Source organism: Cryptotermes secundus, unplaced genomic scaffold, assembly GCF_002891405.2.
Source record: "Cryptotermes secundus unplaced genomic scaffold, Csec_1.0 scaffold11, whole genome shotgun sequence".
NCBI lineage: Eukaryota > Metazoa > Arthropoda > Insecta > Blattodea > Kalotermitidae > Cryptotermes > Cryptotermes secundus.
The window spans coordinates 1,257,255-1,281,373 of NW_019739208.1; the positions used below are offsets into that span (position 1 = coordinate 1,257,255).

The 24,119-nt window shown below is 39.6% G+C and overlaps 2 protein-coding genes across 3 annotated transcripts in view; both read right to left on the reverse strand.

The window, feature by feature from the left end:
* Window positions 1–10,035: 10,035 nt before the first annotated feature.
* LOC111871642 (protein archease-like) lies at window positions 10,036–18,133 on the reverse strand. The gene is made up of 4 exons (XM_023864878.1): window positions 18,013–18,133; window positions 15,734–15,758; window positions 15,442–15,646; window positions 10,036–10,215 (listed from the first exon to the last, which is right to left on the reverse strand). Exons 1-4 carry the CDS (start codon window positions 18,131–18,133, stop codon window positions 10,036–10,038), a joined length of 531 nt encoding a protein of 176 aa, XP_023720646.1.
* Window positions 15,560–24,119, reverse strand: part of LOC111871647 (pseudouridine-metabolizing bifunctional protein C1861.05) — a 76,889-nt gene continuing 68,329 nt past the window's right edge. Inside the window, exons 7-9 of one of the 2 annotated variants that reach the window (XM_023864885.2) lie at window positions 19,545–19,718; window positions 15,734–15,758; window positions 15,598–15,646 (exon numbers count right to left, since the gene is read on the reverse strand). In XM_023864885.2, the coding sequence (XP_023720653.1) occupies window positions 19,547–19,718 (172 nt within the window). In that variant the 3' untranslated portion in view covers window positions 15,598–15,646; window positions 15,734–15,758; window positions 19,545–19,546. Of the gene's footprint in view, window positions 15,647–15,733; window positions 15,759–19,544; window positions 19,719–24,119 lie in introns of both variants that reach the window. The other variant, XM_023864884.2, reaches the window with a different exon arrangement.

Below are 24,119 nucleotides of genomic sequence, written 5' to 3' on the forward strand. Positions count from 1 at the left end.
TAGAAAATTGTGTGATTAATGACTCTGCTAACATACCATCAGAGAATACTGCTGGAATCATTAATTTGTCACAGGAGATAGAAATGTTTACTACTGAATCAGGTGCCACGAACAGCAGGCAGTCTAATGAAAGTGAAGTGACAGGTGTTGTCAAGAAGAAACAGAGTTCCCCAGAATGCACGTTTGAATTAGATAAGCCACCAAATGTCCCTAATGATGGAAGTTCAAAAAGCAACACTGTCACCATAGATGACACCAATGCAGATAAATCATACAACCTTGACAAGAGAAATTATCCTAAAAATGCAGCACCAAAGAATAAGGGTACATTTACAAGGGAGACTGTTTTACAGGATAATAACTATTATGGAATGGACACAACTATTCAAGGAATGGATCAGAGTGCAGTTAATGTAATAGCAGATAAGTCAGATAAGAATGACAGCAGAAATAAAAGAGATGTCAGAAACGAACTTCACAACAACAAAGAATTAAACAGGCCACTAACAAGTCATAATGAAGGATCCCAGTATCGAGGAAGCCTGAAACGTAAGCCATCAACAAATAGGATGGACCGCAATTACTGGACAAATGGTAACAGAACTCCATTTGCTATGGTTGAAGTTTACCTAGCAGCAAAAAATTTATCTTTTCCGAAGGGTGGTACTCATAAAATCGGACCACTTCATCATCTTAATGTGTCAGAATCATCCAGAAATGCAAATGATGAAGCTGGAAATCAGCAGCAAAACCATACACCAACCCCAGTTATTAATTTAACGTATTCAATGCAGCAAGGTAAGCAGTTGATGGCACCTTTTTCAACAGGGCTTCCAGACTGTAGCTACAAATGCAATGAAAGTAAACACAAGGCAGTAACTGAACAGAGGGATGTAAAGTGCTTTAATGATGCTGAGGAAGCACACACAATTTCAAGTAAATTGAGACCAGTAAGTGCTTCATGTGTCACAGAGGGATCATCAGGAATGGTAATTTCACACGACATACTCTCAAATTCAGACAGAGGGAACAATGCTAAAATTAATGACAAAACAGCTAATAGTGACAGTGCAATACCACTGCACTTGTATACGGCAGGAGAACCTTTCACAATATCAAGTTCATTTTCCTTTGTAAGCAATACTAGTACTACATGTGAAGAGACCATCAGTGACCACAGAAATGTACCGAAGATGACAGAAGAAACAACTGACATGCTAGATGAAAGTGGAGTAGCGCCTGAGACTTCTGAAAGACCAGATGATCTGCGAAGTGGAATTAAAGCTATACTTGAGACATCAGAAAAATCACATGATATGCCAGGCAATAATGGAGTTGCACCTGAGACACCAGGAAGATCAGATGATTTACTGGGTGTAAACAGAGTTTCACCTCAGACATCACAACGATCAGATCAACAGCTCTGTGAAAATGCAGTTGCACCTGAGACACAAGGATTGTATTTGCTAGGTGAGAATGACCCTGATATTGTACCAGACACTCCAGGTGAAAATATGATCACCGTACAAATGTATAGTTGCTCGAAACACAAGGGAGTCGAGGGAACTCCAGAAAGAAAGTGTGAAGAAACTGTGCAGATTGAAAAGTATGGTAGTCTACCAAAATTATGTACCAGTAGGAAGGTGGATACTGCAGGAAGTTACTGTGAACATTGTATTAAGGAATCAGTACTTAGTGAACACAAGTACTGTAAAACTGTTGAAAGTGATAATTTAAGACAAACACAAAATATGTACAAATGTAGATTTCCTACTACAGCACCCATGAAAGAAACACACAATGGACCATATGCAACATGGTGTCAGATATACCTTCATAGAACAGGAATGTCTGCAGAGCAGAGTGGTACTGTTATGAACTTTATAAACACTGGACCCATGGTGAACAAGCTGAGTTCAACTGCTGGAATTTTAGATAGGTCAGATATTTGTCAGAATCCATATGAGGTACTGCTCTATCTTAAGGATCTTAAGGAAAATGAATTAAGTAATTCCAGCCTTTTGCAAATTGTAAAAAAAAAACAGACTGTATTAACTGATGATTCATTTGCTGTAAACAGTTCTTCTAGAGGGAATGAGGAAGAAAGAAAAACAAGCATTCCAAATGAAATATCATCTGATGATGATCCGTTTCCTTCTTACCAAGTGATGCAGGTTACCAAGACGTATGGAAGGACCAAACGCTTACAGAATACCAGCAAACACTTCCCTCAGAATTCACAAAATCTTGCCACTTTAAAAAAATATACATCATCTGAGACTGGTTCTACGCAGTGGAAATCATATCGGATTCAAGAAGTGGTTGGAAAGATTAAAATAAAAAACCCAGCTGCTTTCAAAAAGCAAGCACAGTTAAACTTTATGCCCACTTCAGGGCAGTTAAAGATAAAGCATGAACATTCAAATTCAAAATGATCATCCAGTCACTCTAAAATCAGAAGGTTTAATGCAATGCAATATGCAGTTGCGTATTTCAGGAAAAGGACTATAGGTACATACATAGTGTTAATATAAATTCTTTTCATATGTTTTCAGCTAGCCACCAGACTGCTAAATGCTATAATATTAAAATTTTATAGATGATGCAACACAGATTTCATTTTCTCAACAGTCAATGAACCAAAACTCAAGTTTAAAAAAATCCTCCTTGTTACCGTGAATATCTTTAAGGTGGGTTTGGAGAGCATTAATCCAGGACTCCACCAAGTATGGCACTGACAAATGTGTGCTTTCAGGTACATCTCAAAACTTGTTTCACGTTGTGCTAGTTGTCCCTTCATTACATATTCTTCCTGTATTCATTTTCCTAACACACATTTTATTGCCATCATCATAATCACCCAGGGCAGGCTACAATAGGCCAATCAGTGGCCGCCGTGCGAAGTGGACCCAGTTGGACTCCACACCCCACTGAGAAAATCTGAATTTGAAAATTTAGGAGAACATACTGGAGATGGGGGCCGCACGTTCTTCTGAAACATTGGAATCCACCTATAACACTACACAGTATCATAGCCTAGAAGATCCCAATCTATGTGCAACAGCAGTGTCTATCTGGTGATACTCTAGAACACTTGTTGGTAAAGATAATGCTAAAATAGGGTCACTAGGAAATAGGCTAGACAACTTACTATGTCTTGTGAGCACAGTTTTAAAACATTAAACTTGTTTAACCTTAAACTGCCATGCAGGATAACCATTCTAATATGCAATATGATGATTATTTTTAGTGATTTTATATATATATATGTCTCAATGAAAGAGTGGTGCTCTAGGTGCACAACTGTCATTTACACTTCATATTTTTATATACAGGTTATTGATGTCATATGCATTATGTTCACTGTATGTTTACAAATCATGAAGTTCTCACTGATCTAGTCATGTATGTTACAGGAATCTCTCATTTGGTATATTTGATACATAATGTCTTCTGAATTATAAAACCACATTGTTAGCAGCTTTAATAACCACAGACGGACAAAGTAAGAAAATCATAGTTTAAAAATTTTTGTCTGGTTAGCTCATTGAGTTTTATTTTATTTTGCACAATTATGAAATGACTAATGTGAACACAGGTACCAGTTATTCTATTTACCTTGTACGTAAAACCATAATTGATATAGGAATCCATCTCAAACTACATACATGCTTATCAGAAAGTAATTTTTGTTTTATTTTTATATAAATATGTAAGAAATTCTTTTACCATAAGCATTGCCTGCTTTCTGTAATCTTTCTTGCATTAATCATATTGAATCCTGATGACTGTAGTATTTTAAGTGATATTAAATAAGTAACTATGTGTTTAAGTTTTGATCAGTCAATAATACTGTGACAGCTCCTGTATTTTTACCACAGACTATAAAACTGTATGAATCCACTGTATTTTGTTCTATTACAAATGCCAGAAAGTTAGAAGAAATGTTTATCTCCCCCCACCTTGCAATTAGAGAGACGTTTTCTATTCCAATCAAAGATTATTCAGTGAATGTTTTTTAAGGAGATATGGATGTACTTTTTATAGTGTAGACCTGTAAAAGTAAAAGATAGAATAATATATGTGGAGTAACTTCCCAAGAATGTTCTTCAGAGTTTTTCTTCTCAATAACATTTGAAGAACAGGGCATTGGACAGTGTTGCTAAGGAGAACACTATTTATATGTTGTACTGTGAACTACAATTCAAATGTGCAAAAGTAAAGATACACTACCAAATTATTTAATGTATTAAGAACTGTGAATATTTTTTACATATGAATTTTGCTGAAATAAATATTTATGGAAATATTCTTAAAAAATACAGATATTCATTCATTTTTGTCCTTACTACCACCTGCCTGCAGACTGATATCCCAACTAATGGCTGGCTTTTCTAGGATAAGACGGTAACATGTTACTGCACAATCTAATCAGAAGTTTCGCCCAAATTGGAAAAGAAAAATGTTTTCAGACGCCTATCTGATATTACAATAGTTGCTGAAAGTTTCCCCATCTCTGAAGTCTAGACTAACATTCTGAATTTGGCCTGTAAAAGCCCCCAGGTGTGTGCATTACTGTTATTGCAATTTTACTGTAACATTCAGGTACAGGGAATGTTAACAGTCTACTGATGATTATTTGCTCGTCAAAAACAATTATAAATTCAGCATTGAATTCTCTGTGCTGTTTTCTGATGTACTGTCCTCAAAATCTCACTAATTCTCAGCAATATTTCCATGTTGTAACTCAACAGTTTTTTTTTAATTCACTTAGTGGTGGTGGAGCCCAACTAGGTCCACTCAGCACAGCGGCCACTGATTGGCCTGCTGTGGCCTGCCCCAGGTGATTATGACAACGGAGAATTTGGTGGAATGAAGATTAGCAGGGGAAACCGAAGTACTCGGAGAACCCCCCCCCCCTGCACCACTTTGTTCACCACAAATCCCACTTGACCGGACCCAGGCTGCCACAGTGGGAAGCCAGTGACTAACCGCTTGAGCTATGGCATGGCCAACTCAACAGTCAGACATCACAAATGCAAAGAATATGCACAGCTGAATCATCAGGAGAACAAACTTGCAGCCACTTACGGAAGTGAACTTCACACATATCACAGCAACGTGTATGTATGTTACCACACATCTTGTGCCATGGCATACCCAGAATCTGAATGCGTAACTTTCATCTTCAGGGAAACAACAAAATACCTTGATGGAGGGCACCACTTTCAGCAGCTTCTATAAACGGACTATATTGAAGACATTTTTTGGATGTGACTAGAACCTCGAAATAGATTGTGGCAACATATCACTCACTGTCTTATCTCCGAGATACAGCTTAATCAGGGTCCTGTCCTAGAACAGGCTGCAAATAAAGGAATAAACCTCTCTGTATTTACGCATTTATTTAGTTAAAGTGGCAATCTAATTAGAACAGAAACTACTTTCAGTCAGTAAGGATTCAAATAATCACATCTAGTTATGATCTGTCCACATAATCAGTATTATTACATATGTAGGGACAGGTATGTTAGAGGCCAATGCAATGTTAAATATACATAAAAACATTTTTCATTAAAAGTATCTTGAAAACATCTTGCACTACAGATTTTAATATTCATATGATCAGATGCATCATCCCAGCATGTTCAGCATACAGATGGTCCATTAAAAAAACATAAAAACTCTATGGTTTTAGTCCGCAAGTGAACTATACCGACCAAGCGAGTGCCGCTTGTCAGCAAAGTATTTCCTTGAAATAGCTCAATTATCCTCATGAGGCTGAGTGGACCCCATTTCAGACCCACTACTCAGAAAATCTGGTAGCACCAGGAATCTAACCAGAACCTCTGGATCTGTAGCCAGGAACTCTGACCACTACCAATCACCTCTTATATATCTCACTGAATATGGCATGTGTTATGGAGAATTTAGATACAAACTATAGAAATAGGAACATCTACATTCTATCTGACAGCCAAGCTGCATTTAAAGTGCTTGACAAACACCAGATCGACTCAAAATTGGTCTGGGATTGCCACCAAACTCTCATAGAATTGGCCAAACACAACAGGGTACAACTGATATGGGTGCCGGGGCAAGAGGGTATTGCTGGAAACGAAACAGCAGACCAATTACCTAAGACTGGAGCTGAACATCCATTCATAGGACCTGAACCAGCCTGTGGCATCTCTACAGGAGTTGCCAGAAAGGCAATCAGGGACTGGACAAATATGAAACACAAGTAATACTGGAGATCCTTGACTGGACTCAGGCAAGCTAAGGGACTCATACGAGGACCCTCTACTAAAAGAGCGAAGGAACTGTTGAAGTTAAACAGGAACCAGCTACGATGGGTGGTGGGACTACTTACAGGACACTGTCACCTTTAAGGACACCTCTTCAAACTGGGACTAAGTGATAGTCCCATTTGTGAGAGGTGTCAAGAAGAAAATGAAACAGCCACACATATCCTGTGTGAATGTGAGGCCTTAGCTTATTTAAACTATGTCACTTGGGTCAATAATTTATGGAACCAAGCGACTAGTTTGATGCCCCCATGTACAAAATCTTGCACTTCATTGAAAGCTGTCTCTGAAGTTTTAATGAGCAAATCTGCATATTATGGATTGATATGCTTCAGCACCAACTGTTTCTTAAAAGAATGGTCCTACAAAAAGAAACAAACTCCGTGATTTTCGTCTGCAATTGAACTGTACTGACCAAGCAACCGCTGCCTGTTGGCAAAGTTAGTGCTGATTGGCCCTACAGTTCTATGATATAAGATCCCCACCAGATGCCTATCTTCTGGGGGTGCAAGGGCATTTCTTCAAATACATTAGGATTGGCTCTCAAAATTTCTCTATTCTGACAATTCACACACCTGCTGATGTGGATCTTGGTTTTGTCCTTGAAGACTGTAATTCAGAATGTCAATCCCAGTAAAGATGAAGTGCCCCAACCTTCTGCAGCTATGTAATCTCTTATTACTAGCTTGAGGCAAAAGAATATCCATGTAGTAAAAGTACAGATTCAAATGTTGCCTAAGTAATCTGTATAACAACCCACTGTTGGCTTAACTTCTCAAGGATTTACTTGGGAGGTCATACATATATTCTATTAGGGTTTGGTTTAAATGGACCATTCTGTATAATAAGCAATCTAAGTGGTGGTATTAAGATGAATAAAAAAATAAACTGACTAATAATACATATTGTTCTAATTGCCAGTGTCTTTTATGATAACATCTTCACCTCATGTTACCATTTTGCATGCCATCTAACAGTTTCAACATGAAAGCTGATAGGTTCTAGCCACCTCAACTGCAGCAGTGTTCAGACCACAGCAGGAAGGCCATGTTGGCTAATGGGAGCCAGCATACATTTCTTCTCCCAGTGGAGAAGCACAACTCAAAATCCCTTTCAAAAATCCACAGTGCATAAGGTTCTCTGTTCAGGAAGTATGTCTTCTACCACAATTTACGATCCTAGACTTCCATTTTCTGAGTGGCATCATAACTGTGTCTGCTACTTGAGAAATCTCGTCAGATCTGAGGTTTTTACAGCAGTGATTATGAAAAGTTGTATCTTCTGGGATATAATGACGTGTAGGTAAAGTAAAGGTATCCCTGTAACAGATTGTGGAGGCCCATAGGGTTGTGAGATGATGAGCTTCCCACATTTTCTAGACAATCGGCTCATAGATGGTGACAAGGTTGCCAGCCCTACGCGCCGGCCACCTTTTACCCCCAAGAATATTCCTGGTACTCATTTCTGTTAGAGGCTGAGTTGACCCCAGGGCCATAGTGCGGCTGGAAGGATTAGGTCAATTGAAAAAATCCAATGACCTCATCAGGACTTGAACCCGCGACCTTCCGGTTTGTAACATAGTGGCTCAACCAACTACGCTACAGTGTGCCCCTTATAATGACGTGTAGTCCACCAAAAGTGGACCAATGTTTTGGAGGAACATGTTGCCTACATCTCTAGGGTCAAAGAATCCCAGAATATATACTCCATACCATCACACCCTATTTCTTCAAGATCCAGGTCAATATAGTCTGTGTCTAGGTCTCTAGAATGGTTTCTAACCTAAATGTTGTACATAGTCATCATCCCCTCCAAATGTGCTATTTTGGCTTCCCATCTCACCCTCCTCCATTTTACCACCACACCAAAATTTGATAAATAGTGTGTCTGCAGAAGTTCCTCAGTTTTTCTTCATTCTCCTGTGACATTCTTGTTTTTACGGTATGCTTCTTCTAGGGCAATAAAACCGTGCCACTATAGCAGCAGAATGTGTTTGCTAAAGGGATAATGAGAAGCTGCTGCACATATTATTCACATATTCATATAATATTTTCTATTATGCATTACAGCTCACAGAAAAAAATAAGCAGATTTATAAAATTGTAGAAACAAGTAAAAAAACAATGAATGTTGCGAGACAAATAAGGCAATAAGAATAAAAATGGTCATTCTGTAAAAACCACAGTATGTAACATCGATACATAAATACAGTAAAAGCCTCATTTCCTCAGTTTATGGTCATACTTCATCGAATGTTAAATTTTAGTGGTGTCAAGTCAATAATCACTGTACTAAATTTGATTCATCTAAGAGGTTTTTTTTTTATTGCTAGTGGGGTGGGACTCAGTCCCTTGTAATGCGGCCACTTCTGGCCTATTGTACCAGCCCCAGACGATAGGTGAGGGTGGAGCAATTGGTGGAATGAAGATTGGCAGGGGAAACTGAAGTACTCGGAGAAAACCTGCCCCAGCGCCACTTTGTCCACCACAAATCCCACTTGACCAGACCTGGGATCGAACCCAGGCCGCCACACTGGGAAGCCAGCGATTAACTGCTTGAGCTATGGCGCAGCCTTCAATTCAGAGGTTACTCAGTCTAATGTACAGTTTTTCACTAAAGAGAATTTTCATGGAAGTTTCACCATATATAAAATGCACTGAGGCAGAAACAGTGTAATAAACACTATCACTAACACTGGTCACGATGACGATAAAGTCTGCCTCTGAGGTTCTTACAGGCATTAGCACATTTTGTGAATTGCTATTACCTGTACATACAGGGTGTTTCACGACTTTAGGGCATAACTGCAGGAGGTGATTTCCTAGGTCTTTGTGATCAAAAAAGTTCATATAAGCATGTGTCCGATTTTGGACGGTTACGGAGTTATGACCGTTTTAAACTCAGAATAGAAGGTAACGACTACTGACAAGAAACAGAACAAAATAATAAACCAGCATAATACATGATACATTTAAAGTATGAATGTAAAGTTATCTTTTTGAAATTATCCTTAATTTGAATTGAATGGTGCTTAAAGTTGATTTTCGAAAATGCCACCACTGGCCGCAACACAGTCTGCCGCTCAGTTGTGAACCGTGCCGGACATACCAACCCACTCCGCCTTAGGTAGCTCTCATGTGTCGAGATAACAAGAACGCTCTGTCTGTAGGTGGCTAAAAATAGCGACCTGCCAGATGACAGACGCAGTTCATACGAGGGCGTGTACGGGAATGAAAAAACGGTCGTAACTCCGTAACCATCCAAAATTGGACACGTTTATATGAACTTTTTTGATCACAAAGACCTAGGAAATCACCTCCTGCAGTTATGCCCTAAAGTCGTGAAACACCCTGTATGTAGAAACATGTTCAGAATTCTAAATTTTGTGCCATATCAACTGAAATAACTCAAGTTGCACCACTATCAGAGGAGATTTTTAATCCTACACAAGTTATTCCCAGTTTTACTATGCTGGCTGGCTTAACTTACAACTTCATGCCACAACCTCCACTTTTACTACATAACAAAAGTTTCAATGGTGTAATCCACTCAAGATAATCTCATTTTTCCTGTAAAATCAACATTATTTCTATGAGAATATGGACAACTGCAGTGCAGGAGTTATTAAGGACCCACTTCAGCAATCTTAAAATTACTTTTTAATCACCAACGTAATTTATAAAAATGACATGTTTTTATAATATGTACACTTACCACAGCACTTCTGTTAAATGTCAATGATCACAAAAACTTCACTTTTCCCTTCATTTTCATGTACCTGCATGTTTGAATATGTTATTGCTTTCACTTCAGTTCCCTGAGGATGCTTTCCAATCTGAAATTCTTCACCATATGCAACAGCTTTGATGCGAAAATTAGTTCTATCAAATTCCACAATGCTCACCTTCTGTAATAGAGAACTTGTGTTAATTTCTTTTCTAGGTTACATGTATTTAATGACGCTTTCAATATTGAGAGACCGCCTCTGTGGTCTAGTTGTCAGAGTTCCTGGCTACAGATCCAGAGGCCACGGGTTCAATTCCCAGAGCTACCACATTTTCTGAGAAGTAGTGGGTCTGGAACGGGGTCCACTCAGCTTTGTGATTATAATTGAGATGGTAAGTAAAGTAAAAGTAAAAGTATCCCTGTAACAGGCCATGAAGGCCCATAGCGTTGTGAGACGTTGAGGGTCCCACATTATCTAGATAATCGGCTCAAAGATTGCAGTAACGCTGTCAGCACTACGCGCCGGCCGCGCTTTACTCCCCAGGAAAATTTAATTAATTCTTGGCATTCATTTATGTTAGAGGCTGAGTGAACCCCAGGGCCATAGTGAGCTGGAAGGTTGACTTGAATGAAAAAGTAGTGGCTCCAGCAGAGGCGGCCCGTGTATAGGCACTGCGGAACTGCAGCACCCCCAATTTCCACTTGATATTATTGATAACATTTATATAATGAGTCATTTTTTCTTTAATTCTTTCTTTATACTTGTACAATACAATATATAATCCTTAAGCTTAATGTCAGTAGCCAAATCTTTGTATGGAACTGTGCGCTTCTGGACAGCACCCCCACTAATTTTAGCTACGACTCGCCACTGGGCTCCAGTCTAGAAAACCGAAATTAAAGGCTGTAGGGATTGTTTCTTATTGTAGAAACAAATATTGTAAATATAAAAAAGGCCTAGCCAATGCCCATCTGGCCTGGCCGTAGGGATTCGTTGCACTGACCACATGACACCCTCTATCTGCTAAAGTTGGCACTAACTTTACCAATAAGGAGCGGTAGCTCAGTCGGTATACTTTGATTGGAGAATAGCCACAGAGTTTTTTTTAATATTAAGACTGTAGCATAAGATGCTGGGATGGATGAAAAATTATATGGGATTTTGAACGAAGTGTGAGGTTCCATCCCAGCATTTCACTGGAGGAACTCTTGGAAACCATAAAAACCACAGCCACAATAAGCCAGTGTCTTGTTTGAGATTTGGACCAAGCATGTCCCAAACACATGTCAGAGCATTGCTGTTACATCAACCTGCCAGGTTAGCATGATAAAGACATGCAAAACACTCGTGGGTCAAACATTACAGCAATTTAGACTATGTATATTTCTGAAAATGGTATGTAAAAATAAACTTGGCTGTTGTCTTGGATACTGTCCATTGTCAAGGTTTTAGAAACAGCATTTTGGAAACTGGTTCTTTCCACAATGAAAATAAATATGTGTTCATACTCAATTTGGGCAAAGGCACACTAAGGAAACAGGCAACCAAAACTAAACTACAATTTTTTTATATTTGTTATCAGCCTGAATTGAACACATGTTACTGGATATAGCAGCACAAACTGAGGAAACTCACTCTATAAGTCCATCCAAATGGGAACCCTTATGTACCCTATATCTGATGGAATACATATCCAGTTTTTGAAACACCATGTTCAGAAAAATTAAAGACAGTATATGATGTCCAAATTAACAGTCATGTTTACTGAATTCTAAACTGCCAGATACAATACAAATAAAGGCAACTCAATAAAATGTAAAATCTGCTATAAGTCCCTTCTTCCTTCCTCTGCATCAATACCACTGTACCTGAAACATCATTCCAATATAATTTCATCTGCTTCCATTATCCAGCGTCTGCAAAACTGTATATATACACAGGGAAGTCAAAAATTATCCGCACTCCTGTTTTTCCAATCCATACGTACAAAAGTAGGGGTTGAACAAGTACTTCATTTTTCTATACAGTCTCCTCCCTTTTCGATGCACTTGGTCCAGCGGTCCAAAAGGTTGCATATTCCCTCCACGAAGAAGGTTTTCTGTTGGTCATGCAACCATTTATGCACGGCTTCCCCCACTTCTTTGTCCGTAGAAAATAAAAAACCTCGTGACACATCTTTGAGCGGTCCAAAGAGATAATAGTCGGTAAGGGCAAGATCTGGGCTGTAGGCAGGGTGTTCCAGCACCTCGAAACACAAATGGTTAATTGTTTCAATGGCCTGGCCCTCCTTGTGTGAGTGTTCATTGTCATGCAACAACACTTTCTTCAACAATAGGCCCTAGCGTTCGGTGCGAATGCTGGCTTCAGACTGTTGGCCAGCAAATCACTGTATCTTGCACTGTTGAACGTACATCCTTTTTCCAGGTAGTCTTCCAGTATAGGCCTTTTTGAGTCCCAAAAATCAGTTAGCATCACCTTTCCCATGAAAGATCGAGTCTTGAATTTCATCTTCGTTTGCGATCCCGAGTGTTTCCACGCCATACTCTGGCTTTTGGGTTCTGGCTCATAGTGATGAACCCACATATGAATTTCAGCCCCTGACACACCTTCCAATCAGAGAAATCGGATCACTATTCTTTGTTAATCATTGGTGCACACTGCTAGCAGAGCAGCCATGTTTACACTGTCACAGCATCTAGGAAAATGATGCGATCAAGGTAAAACTTCGATCACGTGACCACAGTAGTACCAACTCTAACAATGCATGCGTAGGAGGCAATGTGACAAACCTAAAGATGTGTTATGGAGAAAGTGCGGATAATTTCCGACTTACCCTCGTAAATAGGTAATAAAGTGCTATTTAGCCTTTAAGAGCCGAGCGACGCTATATGGCGTCATTAAAATAAAGTTGAGGGGACAAATGATGCCATATGTCGTCGCGCAGTCCACGCGTGCGGCCGGCTTTTTAAAATCTAATTTTAATTTATAAATTCTTTTTCTACTTGAAGAATGCAGTCTTCTGGGATTTGGCACCGTGTATATGTGGTGTTAACCGACGTTTCGGAGGAACGTATCGCCCCCATCTTCAGGGTTGAAGAAAAAGTATAAGTAATTCTGCAAGCGACAACACCGTGAGACACGATAAAGCAGTCTGCTTTATCGTGTCTCACGGTGTTGTCGCTTGCAGAATTACTTATACTTTTTCTTCAACCCTGAAGATGGGGGCGATACGTTCCTCCGAAACGTCGGTTAACACCACATATACACGGTGCCAAATCCCAGAAGACTGCATTCTTCATAGTCACCGCTGTGAAAGCCTCAAATCTTACACTTTTTCTACTTATATGATTTTTGGTCACCAGCTTTATAAGTTGTCTCTCTTCCCACCTGCGTCGTCTAACAGACTGTTGGCTTCGTGTGGAAATCTTGGAAACATCCGGAAATCCAGTGTCCAACATCGCACTTCACGCACTTTGTCCGGACGGTTCTTCGTTTCCCACGCAAAAAGCACACACGACACCTCAATTGCGAAGTAGAGGAAGTCGGCCAGTGATGTGGTTTGGCCTCCTATAATCGAGATATCTCCGATAAAACGGCAGGGGTTCGACCCCTGGGCCGTTGATGGCGAGGTGGACCCCTTCCAGCATGTTCCGCACAAGAGCGAGACGAAATTCTCTGTGTGACAACAGGATGTAACTGTTCAGATCCAGGAGATGGAAAAATAGTTTATTTGTCCATTTCCAGGTTCGACGACAGATGCTATAACTGTTTGCCACAGTTTGCCCACAGCTCCACCTGAATAATTATTCACACTTCTCTTGCCATGCTGGTGTGGTAGTCCCCAGGTTGCCGACCAAGATGATGGTTCTTCATCGAAATCAACCACCAGTGATGTGGTTTGAGCTCCTATAATCGAGGTACCTCCAATGAAACGGCAGGGGTTCGACCCCTGTCCCATTGAGGGCGAAGTGGACCCCTTCCAGCATGTTCCGCACAAGAGCGAGACGAAATTCTCTGTGTGACAACAGGATGTAACTGTTCAGATCCAGGAGATGGAAAAATAGTTTATTTGTCCATTTCCAGGTTCGACGACAGATGCTATAACTGTTTGCCACAGTTTGCCCACAGCTCCACCTGAATAATTATTCACACTCCTATTGCCACGCTGGTGTGGTGGTCCCCAGGTTGCTGACGAAGATGATGGTTCTTCATCGACTTCAATTTCTGATTCACTTTCTTCCTCGCAACTCTCAGAGTCATCAGTACAACAGTCTGAATCGGTGTCATTTATAAGCTGATTCTCAATTTCAGCATCTTCCAAATACGAGGCCATGATGGACAGCTAAACACAATGCTAGCCTTGAACGTTCTGACACTGCTCGGCTATATTTCAAAACAGACTACTTCTTGTTTGGCTATACGAGATAAAACAGTCAGTGTTTCTGCGAACGAGTAGACATCGCCCACACTCGTTCATACCGAAAGGAACCTACGAACTGGAGCATGATGAACGAAGCGTAAACATCTGACTTTGTAGCAACACAAGCCATAGTTAGAACATGATGTCACCAGCAGGCATTCAGACTGCAGAAATGTTTTGTGCAGGAACTGTATGCATTTTTGTGCACAGACGTTCGAAACTGAGGGGAAAAATTTTTTTTGGCATCAGTGTAAAAATTTTTAGAGATTTTAAAATCGGTAAATTACAATAACTGACTCTATATTCTTTCTAGATAAACGCAGCATTTATTTCGTTCGTTTATCACAAAAATTGTAGAAATCACAGCATTTTGAGTAACATTACAATTTTTATTACTCTACAGCGGCGGGCATTTAAATTAACTCCGTCCCGCTACCCCTACCGGAATTTAAATGGCCGTCTCTTAAAGGTTAGCAGAAAAAGTATGACGAAAAGTCCTCATAACACACAAAATTCATTATCTTCTTACATATAAGCAAGTACTGAAGAAACAGTTCTTGTAATGTAATTACAGCCAGTAAGTGCGAGAGAAGCGTTATCTCATTGCCTCAAATAAAAACATGCACACTAAGGACCATGACAAATACTGTTCATAACACTCAACACTTTGTTACATACATAATTATGAATAGCTGGTCTATTAACATTAAAACCAAACCAAAGGGAACGAAAGGAATCTAATTCAGCAAAACAAAACTAACTATTCTAAATGCATATGAAAATATCATGTAAACAATGCCAACCCATGATGATAACACTAAGTTCTAACACATCATACCAAGAGGTGTCATTATCTGACAAGGAGTGTGTGCACTACAGTAATGAATTGTAAGGGGGAAAAAAAAAAAAAAATCCAAACCCAGTAAATCAATAATTTCAAAATAATGATGTTCAAATGGCCAGGACATCAAGAATATATTATTTACCCGTGCAATAAAAAATGGGTCCGCACAGAAGAGGAAAAGACACTCATCCAAGAAATGAAACAGTAGTGACAGCAAGTCATGGCCTTCAGCTACAACATCTTGACATTCTGATATCTCTACTGTATCAATTTCAGTCATGTAGCCAAACATTGCCATGGCACATTGTTCAAATGCTTCCTCCAACGTGTCACCCCATGCGTGAAGCCTATTGAGAGAAATATATCAGTTATTAAAATATTACGACACATTTTGTGTTATATAAACTATAGAAGTTCAGTAAACATTTACATACTGAACATCTGCTGTGTGATCCAAATCTGGAAAAAGAAAGAAACAAGTTTCTGGTAAGTCATACATTACACGCATCTTAATGGGAGATATGTATTAATTTCAACTCAAACAATTAAATGTCATCACAAAACTTGCAATTGCGCAATTTAACTTAACCCTATGCCAGAATATGTTGTGCATTAGCACGTTCAAATGACACAAAGGAAATAATACGATTTCGTATAGTACTTCTTATACATATATATATATACTTCTAACAATGACATTACATTCATATTTCACCGGAGGAATTTTCAGTTCGCCTTCCGTATACCTATCCATTTCGCACGCACGCTCCACGATTTGAGCGTCACGAACGTCACAGATATTCTATTTCTCCTCAGAATATCGGGCAGCAATCTAAGCTGCTAACACAGTCTTGTGTAGACTTTACTGCCCTCTCTTTAACATGATAAATACTTCCAACGACGGTAGCTCAGTCGGTATCAGGTTCACTTCCACGTAGATCGAATGATAGGTAAGAATCAATGTTCACTCTAACCCTGTTTTATTAATTCTTTGACTGGCGCGAAGGGTATTTAAATCCCACCCCTGTCCTGGCAGGCCGTTTAAGCCAAGTCGCTAAAATGCATGTGTTTACTTTTTTCTAAATAACTTCAACAAAAATTGGTTTTTAAAAACGAAATTTTCAGGAACTAATAAAAAGACAATATTTTATGCAAGAAATGTCTTTCCATGCCTTTTTAGTAGTTTTTCTTCGTGTGATAAACATTGAAACATGAAAGTTTGCAGAGAGCCACACCACAGCTCACACACATGACACTTGTTTCTTTTCTAATCTTGTGCTTACCACACACGCAACACTTTCTCGTGGCACCATTCTTCTTCTTGTTACTGGGAGGAACATGGACCAGTTTGTGTATTTTCAGGCCACCCTCTAGACGATTTGCTGGGTCTTTCACTGGTGGTCTTTTCAAGGTCACGGGCGGAGGCGTGACTGCACTCGAGTCTCAAGCAATAGATTCGTCATCCACTTCATTCTTTGATTCTTCTCCCTCTCCACACTGTTTGTTTGGTTCTGTCATTTTTTCTACACAGTCCAATATAAAATCTTTGAATTTGTAATTTCTTTTCTTGTATTTTTCGTTTGTTGTGTTCTTTTTGAATAGAATGAAGCTATTCAACGCTGCCATTTGCAACAAGAAAAACACCCGTTTCTTTGTCCACTTTACAGTTTTGCGGGAACAAGGATAATAATGGAGCATTTGATCAGCCCTGTCAACCCCTCTCATATGTTTATTGTAGTCCCCAATTACCTCGGGTCTGCATATTTTTTCTGCTTTGCGATTCGTTTTTGCAGATTCCACGATTTTTGCTGTGTGAAGAGTGGAGATAAGTTTGACGTCTCTTTTATCTCTCCACAGCTGTATGAGAACCTGCCCCTTCCTAGAAAACACAGATTTCCATTTTTTCAAATATTTTACATGATCCTTTAGTTCTTTAGGGGCTCCTCTGTCCATTTTGAAGGTTCCACACACACAGGTATTTCTCTGTAATAACGTCTCACACAATTCTACACTATTGTAATAGTTATCCTGGTAGAGATGATACCCTTTATCTAGAAGCTGTGGCCCCAACAGATCGACAACTAATTCTTTTATAGGTCTTGATTTTCCGCAATAAATTTCAAAATTCCAAATATATCCACTTGTCGATTCACAAACAAGATAAGCCTTTATACCGTACTTGTCAGGTTTATCAGGCATATATACTCGGAAGATAAGACATCCTTTCCAAGCGATCATTCCTTCATCTATTGAAATTTCCTTTTCAGGGATATATGTGTTTCTAAATTTCCCCACTAATGAGTCTATAATTGGTCTAACTTTATACAGGCAATCTTCACAGTCAGCTGGTCGTGCATCGTTGTCAGCAAAATGAAGAAATTTTTAAATCTCTTGGAACTGCCGCAAATACATCTTTTGTCCATACCATGGAGGGTGAAATAGGGGCCTAGTGGACCAATATTCTTCAATTTCAGGGCGTTTGTTGATTCCTGTCATGAACACAATTCCTAAGTATGTCCAGATTTCATCTGGTGTGACATATTTGTAATTGTGTTCTCGAGAGTGAGGAGCTAACTCATGTGTGTTGAAGTGCTGGTAAGCATAGCGATTGGTTTCAGTTGTGATTGATTTACTAAGTCGTCATCCAGAAAAATTTTAATCCATGAAAAGGGGTGCATTTTATGTGTTATATCAATTTTGATCCCGGAACTACTAGTAAATGGAACTACTGCTGGTACAATGTCTCCGTACGTCCATGAGATGGGTGTGTCAGGCACCGCGTTCGTGGTAGGTAACTGTTCATGATTACTGTCTTGTGGATCATTGTCTATCATTGTATTAATGTCACTATCAACTTCATCTAATTCAGGAATCATTATTTCATCGCCACTATCATCATCAGCACAAATCTCGTTCACAACACTTTCCAGCTGGTCTGTAGGAACACTCCGATACTTGCTGCGAGAAGCCATGGTGAAACTGAATGAATGTGAAATATTTTCTGACCTTTTCCTTCTCGAAGGGTTCTGACAGTAATATAGACCCCCACAAAGTTAACAAGGGTTCCTTACAACCATGCACAAAAACTATCATATATATGTCTTTGGTTGATGAGTGCCAAGAGAGCAAAGAAGGGAAGAGTTTATCAAAGCGCTAAAACACGCCAACACCAGGGAACGGCTGGCATCATCTGGGCGTTAAAACGCACCCGCGCCAGTCAAAGAGTTAAGACTAACTTTTGACACACAAGGGCATTTTATATATATTCACACATATAATTAAGTGGAGGGATTGTTTTGGAAGAGACTGCGGACCTGTCGTCTGACAGATTACTGATGATGATGATAACTATGGTAACACATAACAATAGAGAGATTCTGTTTTTACGCACGTAACCGTAGTAACACATAAGAGTAGAGAAATTAGAAACAGCGCATGTAGCGCAGTTTGTTATTAAAATTGTTTGCTATGACGTTGCCAACTCTAGCATTATATTTTAACATTAGAGAGCTGCCAACATAACAGTTTGAACGTAACTGGAATTTAAAAACTTCATAGTATTTGGACAGCACCTACATCTAATGCAGACGTTAAGAATATGTGAAACTATACTTCCACTCTCCCATATATTGTCATGTCACAGTGCTTAATTAAACACAGGGATAGCTTTGCCTTTACCTCTTTACCCAACAGGGTTGGTCTGTTGGTATCTTTCATCTTTTTACTGATGCAGTTAGTTTAACTTCTGGGGTGTAGTCTCTTCGCTTTGTAATATTATACTGTGGCATCATGTTGTACTACTTTTCACTTATGTTAATTACTTCTACAGTCTTATATGCACCAGTTTACCAAAACTTATTAAATGCTAGTAACTTTAAAAGTTTTACAACATATTTCCACCAAAGCGGTCATCATCAGGTGTCAAAATTTGTGAGTGATGAAACTGCTGATTTTCTGCTTTGGTGCTTAGTTGTTGCAAGCAGCTGGAAACAAGACAAGAAACATATAGCAGCAAGAAGGGAAACACACATATGTACTAGGGGAACCATACATCAGCAACTAAGCATCAATGCAGAAAGACAGCAGTTTCCTCACCCACAACTTTTAACACCTGATGATGACCACTTTGGTCAAAACATGTCATAAAAAACTTTTAAATTGACTAGATTTTAATAAGTTTTAATAAACTGTTGCACATAAAACTGTACAACTAATTTTCCCTTCCTATTTAATCATAATCATTACCTTCAAGAATGGATGAGTGTGAATTCTGCACACAATGGAATGTTGGCATGAGGAATGCTTTCTGGCACAGCAGAAGGTGATTGTAGTGACCAAGCAGCTGCACAAAATCCTGCAGAGACACATTCTGTTTCTGGCAGACCACGCAACATGGCTTCTAACATGCCTGCAGCAAAACTAGAGAACAGATCATATCTGTTAGGTAGCACATCCTTGAACTATACAGGAATGTTATCTGGCATCATTTTCAAGTGACTTATGAAAATGTTGCTCTTCTTGTCACCAGTATTATTATTATTATTATTATTATTATTATTATTATTTTACTGCAAATGGGTTTTCACCTGGTGGCAGTGGTACTACAATAATACAACAGACAAATAACACAATACTACAATAAGATAACAGACAAACAACACACATAAACATGTTCAAACAAAACACAGGAAACAAACTATTAGTAGAAAAGTCAAACATACTATATAATAATGGATGCCATAAAAAAAAAACAAAAATAGATGAATGAAAACTACAGCTCAATTAATGATGATATATTTCTCCCTACACATATTTTAACTGCAAGTGTGCATAAACAATTCTGCTTTCTTCATTCTTCAGTTTATAACACTATAACACAGTGAAAATGTACAACTTAGCAAAGTGCTGGGCTGACCTGAAATGATGACAGTAAGACTGGATATTTTGCAGATTTCAGTGTATAAAACCTGCACAGTTTCTTTCATGTGACAAATCAAATAAGTGAATTAATTTTCAATCTGTGCATCTGAATTGAGATTTAAAATTGTTCTGCACAGAAGAATTGTTAAGATGATCTTTATTCGACACTTCACAAGGTTATATGTACTCTGAAAGGCTTTGTTTCACCAATGACAAGTTATGCTGCAGTGCTTGTGGAAATGACTATGTAGGAAGTAGACTGTGGTGCTCTCTTGTCATCGATGTGTGTAGTCTTGTCGCTACTCCTATGACAACCCACTTCTTCGGAACAGTTTGTTGGCCCTGAAAAGGACCGTGGCTGCTGAGATGCTTGATCGGAGAGGTAGCGCGGCGCGCGCCGGTAAGGAGAAAGGCTGGTTGCGGTGAATGGCTAGTGAAAAGGCTAGTCATTGAGCGCGGTCGTAGGAGCCATGAGGCAGTGGCTTCGCCAGATGCCCAGTGGGTCGGACCATAACACGACCACCGGCAAGTCCAGGCGCGGTGCCCCAGTGAGTCGGGTGTGAGAGCGCCGGACGTCCGAGGCAGTCGTGCCTGGCGCAGCCTGCCGATGTCTCCGGAGACCGAGCGCTGGCGACGAAGCCTGCTGGCTGAAGTTGCTTGATGTTGCTAGCCTGTAGACTGATGATGAACTGAACTGAATATCTCGGCTCTGGAGTCGCTCCCTTTTTATACGCTGGTCGATGGGGCGGAGCCAAACTCGAAAGTGAGGAGGAAGAATTGATTGGCTAGCGCGCGTAATGGTGTAGACGCGGGCTAGCGCCGAGCGTAGTATAAATGCGATCGTTTGAAGCAATCTGATTGGTTAGCGCGCGTGATGGTGAAAAGTGATGTGAAGAGCGAGCGTTGCAGAAATGCGTGATAATGTGGGATGTTCCCACAAGACATTATTGCCATGAATGATAGTTGTGAACCTCATCAATGAATGTGCTTCACTTTTCCAGGTTATCTATATATATTGTAACGTGTTTCGTTACCGAAGACGCCGTAGAGATCGTTAACTGGTTTATTGAACAATCTACAAATCACGGCTACAATTAATTATCACACAGTTGCGGGGTTTCACACTTTATAACCCTAATCGCATTAATCTGTTAACACTGTTGCGGGGCTTCACGACTTATAACCCTATGCGCAAATCAGTTCACTCTGTCTTCAGTAGTCTACACGTTTACAGTAGGGGAGCTAGGTATCGCTGTATCACACGCTCCCAATTACACAATTACACACACGTCCGGATCTTCTTTATATATATATATTTTTTTTCAGATTTGCTTAGTGGGGGGTGGAGTCAAACTGGGTCCACTTGGCACGACAGCCACTGATTGGCCTATTGTAGCCTGCCCTGGGTGATTATGATGATGGAGAACTTGGTGGAATGAAGATTGGCAGGGGAAACCGAAGTACTCAGAGAAAACACACCCCAGCACCACTTTGTCCACCACAAATCCCATTTGACCAGATCCAAGATCGAGCCCGGGCCGCTGCGGTGAGAAGCCAGCAACTAACCGCTTGAGCTATGGTGTGGCCAAGTTATATTTAAAATTTCTATAACATGGAAAATTTCAGTGACAAAAACTTAAGAAATGAAGAGGTTCTGTGAGAATTTTTTGAACTGTGATAATTGTTTAACCGAAGCATAATTATTCCCTTGTTCCTCAGTGTTTTTCAAAATAATATTTACATGTGATCTTATAGACATCCTCCCATCTGTTAACTTCAATCTAAATCTCACTCCTTGTTTCAGTTGTCAAATACTTATTGATGCAGTGAAGTCTTCTAGGGGAGTCAGCCATTTCAACATAAATTTTGAACAATTCAGAGATTGTCTTTTCCTCCATCATCAGATATTTATGATGTATACATACAACTACCCTTCATTTGGTGTTGACTGACAAACAAACACACACACACACACAAAGTTATGAGCAGGGCCCAAATTTTAATGACGTCATCTTTTTTACCTTGTATCCTATGCGATGCTCTTAAAATATATACATCTCAGATATGAGCTGCTGGTTACAGAAATGTAAATTTTATAGGTAATTTTTTGGTAAATTTTTGGACTTTTAAGGGAATTTCTGGTCATTTTTGACCATTTTAGGGAATTTTTCTTCATATGTTTTCTGAAATGTGAATAACATGGAAGCGAAGTGTTCTTTCTTTTCTCCTTTAAGTCATTTTTCTGGATTTTTTCAGTCATTTTATGGGTCATTTTTTTTTTAATATTTTCAGGTCATCAAAATTCGGGCCCTGCATATTACATTTTTGGGTCATATTTTAGGTCATTTTTCTGGAATTTTTTGGTCATTTTATATGTCATTTTTTAAATATTTTCAGGTCATCAAAATCCAGCCCTGGTTATGAGTAATGAATGATTTAATTCCCTTTACAGCATTTTCCTACTTCCTTATGTAAGGCTGTCACGTGATGTCATAATTAATCTCAGTTAATCGTATTAATGGTCACAGTGCATTACATTTTCCCCTTCACAAGTCACTATCCCTTTTCTGAGCACTTTCAATAATACTGTCACGTGTTGGGTATGTCCACACGTGACAAATAACTTCACACCATCTCTGATGTAGCGAATTTATTGAACACTCACTCTTACACTTACACAATTTACAGTGTCCCAATTACTGCCATCTGCAGTAGTCACTTCCTGGGTTCAACTGTCTTGAATCTATTCACTTGACACAACTTAACAATAACTCGTGGCTGCTGGACTTCACCTCATCTTTTTGAAGGCTGGAAACTGACAGCTAATGCTCAACTAACTCCGGCGACTGCTAAACAGCAACTCCGAATACTAACTGGCTTCGGCGGCTACTACATTTCAACTGAACTTATGATGCCTTCTTCATGTTCACAATTCACTCGCTACAACTGAACTCAGCGACTGCTAGACTTCCACTGCAGTGATTAGGCATTCCAGTTTCTCTTACAAACCCTCAGCTGGACATCAGAAAACCTACATCGCTTCCTTGTTGGGTGATCGCCATGTTTACCGATTGCCTAGCAACAGTCGCTGCATGGACTTGCCTGTTGTGTGACGTCACAGCCTAGTGGGGAGGGGTGTTTACCGAGCGCTGCATAGTGATGGAAGAGTGGGGGTATGTGATGTCACTAGTGGAAACGCAGAGTTCACATGACCCCTACTCCCTGTTGCTCCATCCTCGTTACAATACATATATGTATATTTATAGTAACTGTTCACATATCAAGATTAGATCAACCGAGTTTGATTATTTCCTTCAGGATTGTTTAAATGTTGTAATATTGCATTTTCAAATAACAATCCGGTCAACTGTCATGCACATTCTTCAATTCACCATTTAGAATGAAAGGCTGTGTTTACATTTCAGTTCATCTCAGAAATGTTCATTGAAAGACTGAACATTCAGTAACAATGCAATTTCTGGTGTGTGCATGGAAGAATACAAGGTGTGGCAATAAAGAAACCGGATTCATGCTCTAACCCTTTATTAAAAAAAAATCAGACAGTCGAAATGTTATCCCCTTCAATGTAGTCCCCTCCCCGATCCCTACACCGCTCCATGCGAATTTTCCACTGTTGGAAGCAGTGCTGCAGGTCATCTTGTGTTATGCTCTTCAAGAGTTGCGTCGCTTTTGCTTTCACTGCATCCACGGACTCGAACCTGGTCCCTTTCAGCGCAGACTTGATTTTTGGGAAGAGGAAAAAGTCGCACGGTGCTAGGTCCGGAGAATACGGTGGATGTTCCATCACTGGAATGTTGTTTTTTGCCAAATACCTCTTCACAGATAGCGCGTTGTGTGCTGGCGCGTTGTCGTGATGAAGAACCCATGAGGCATTCTTCC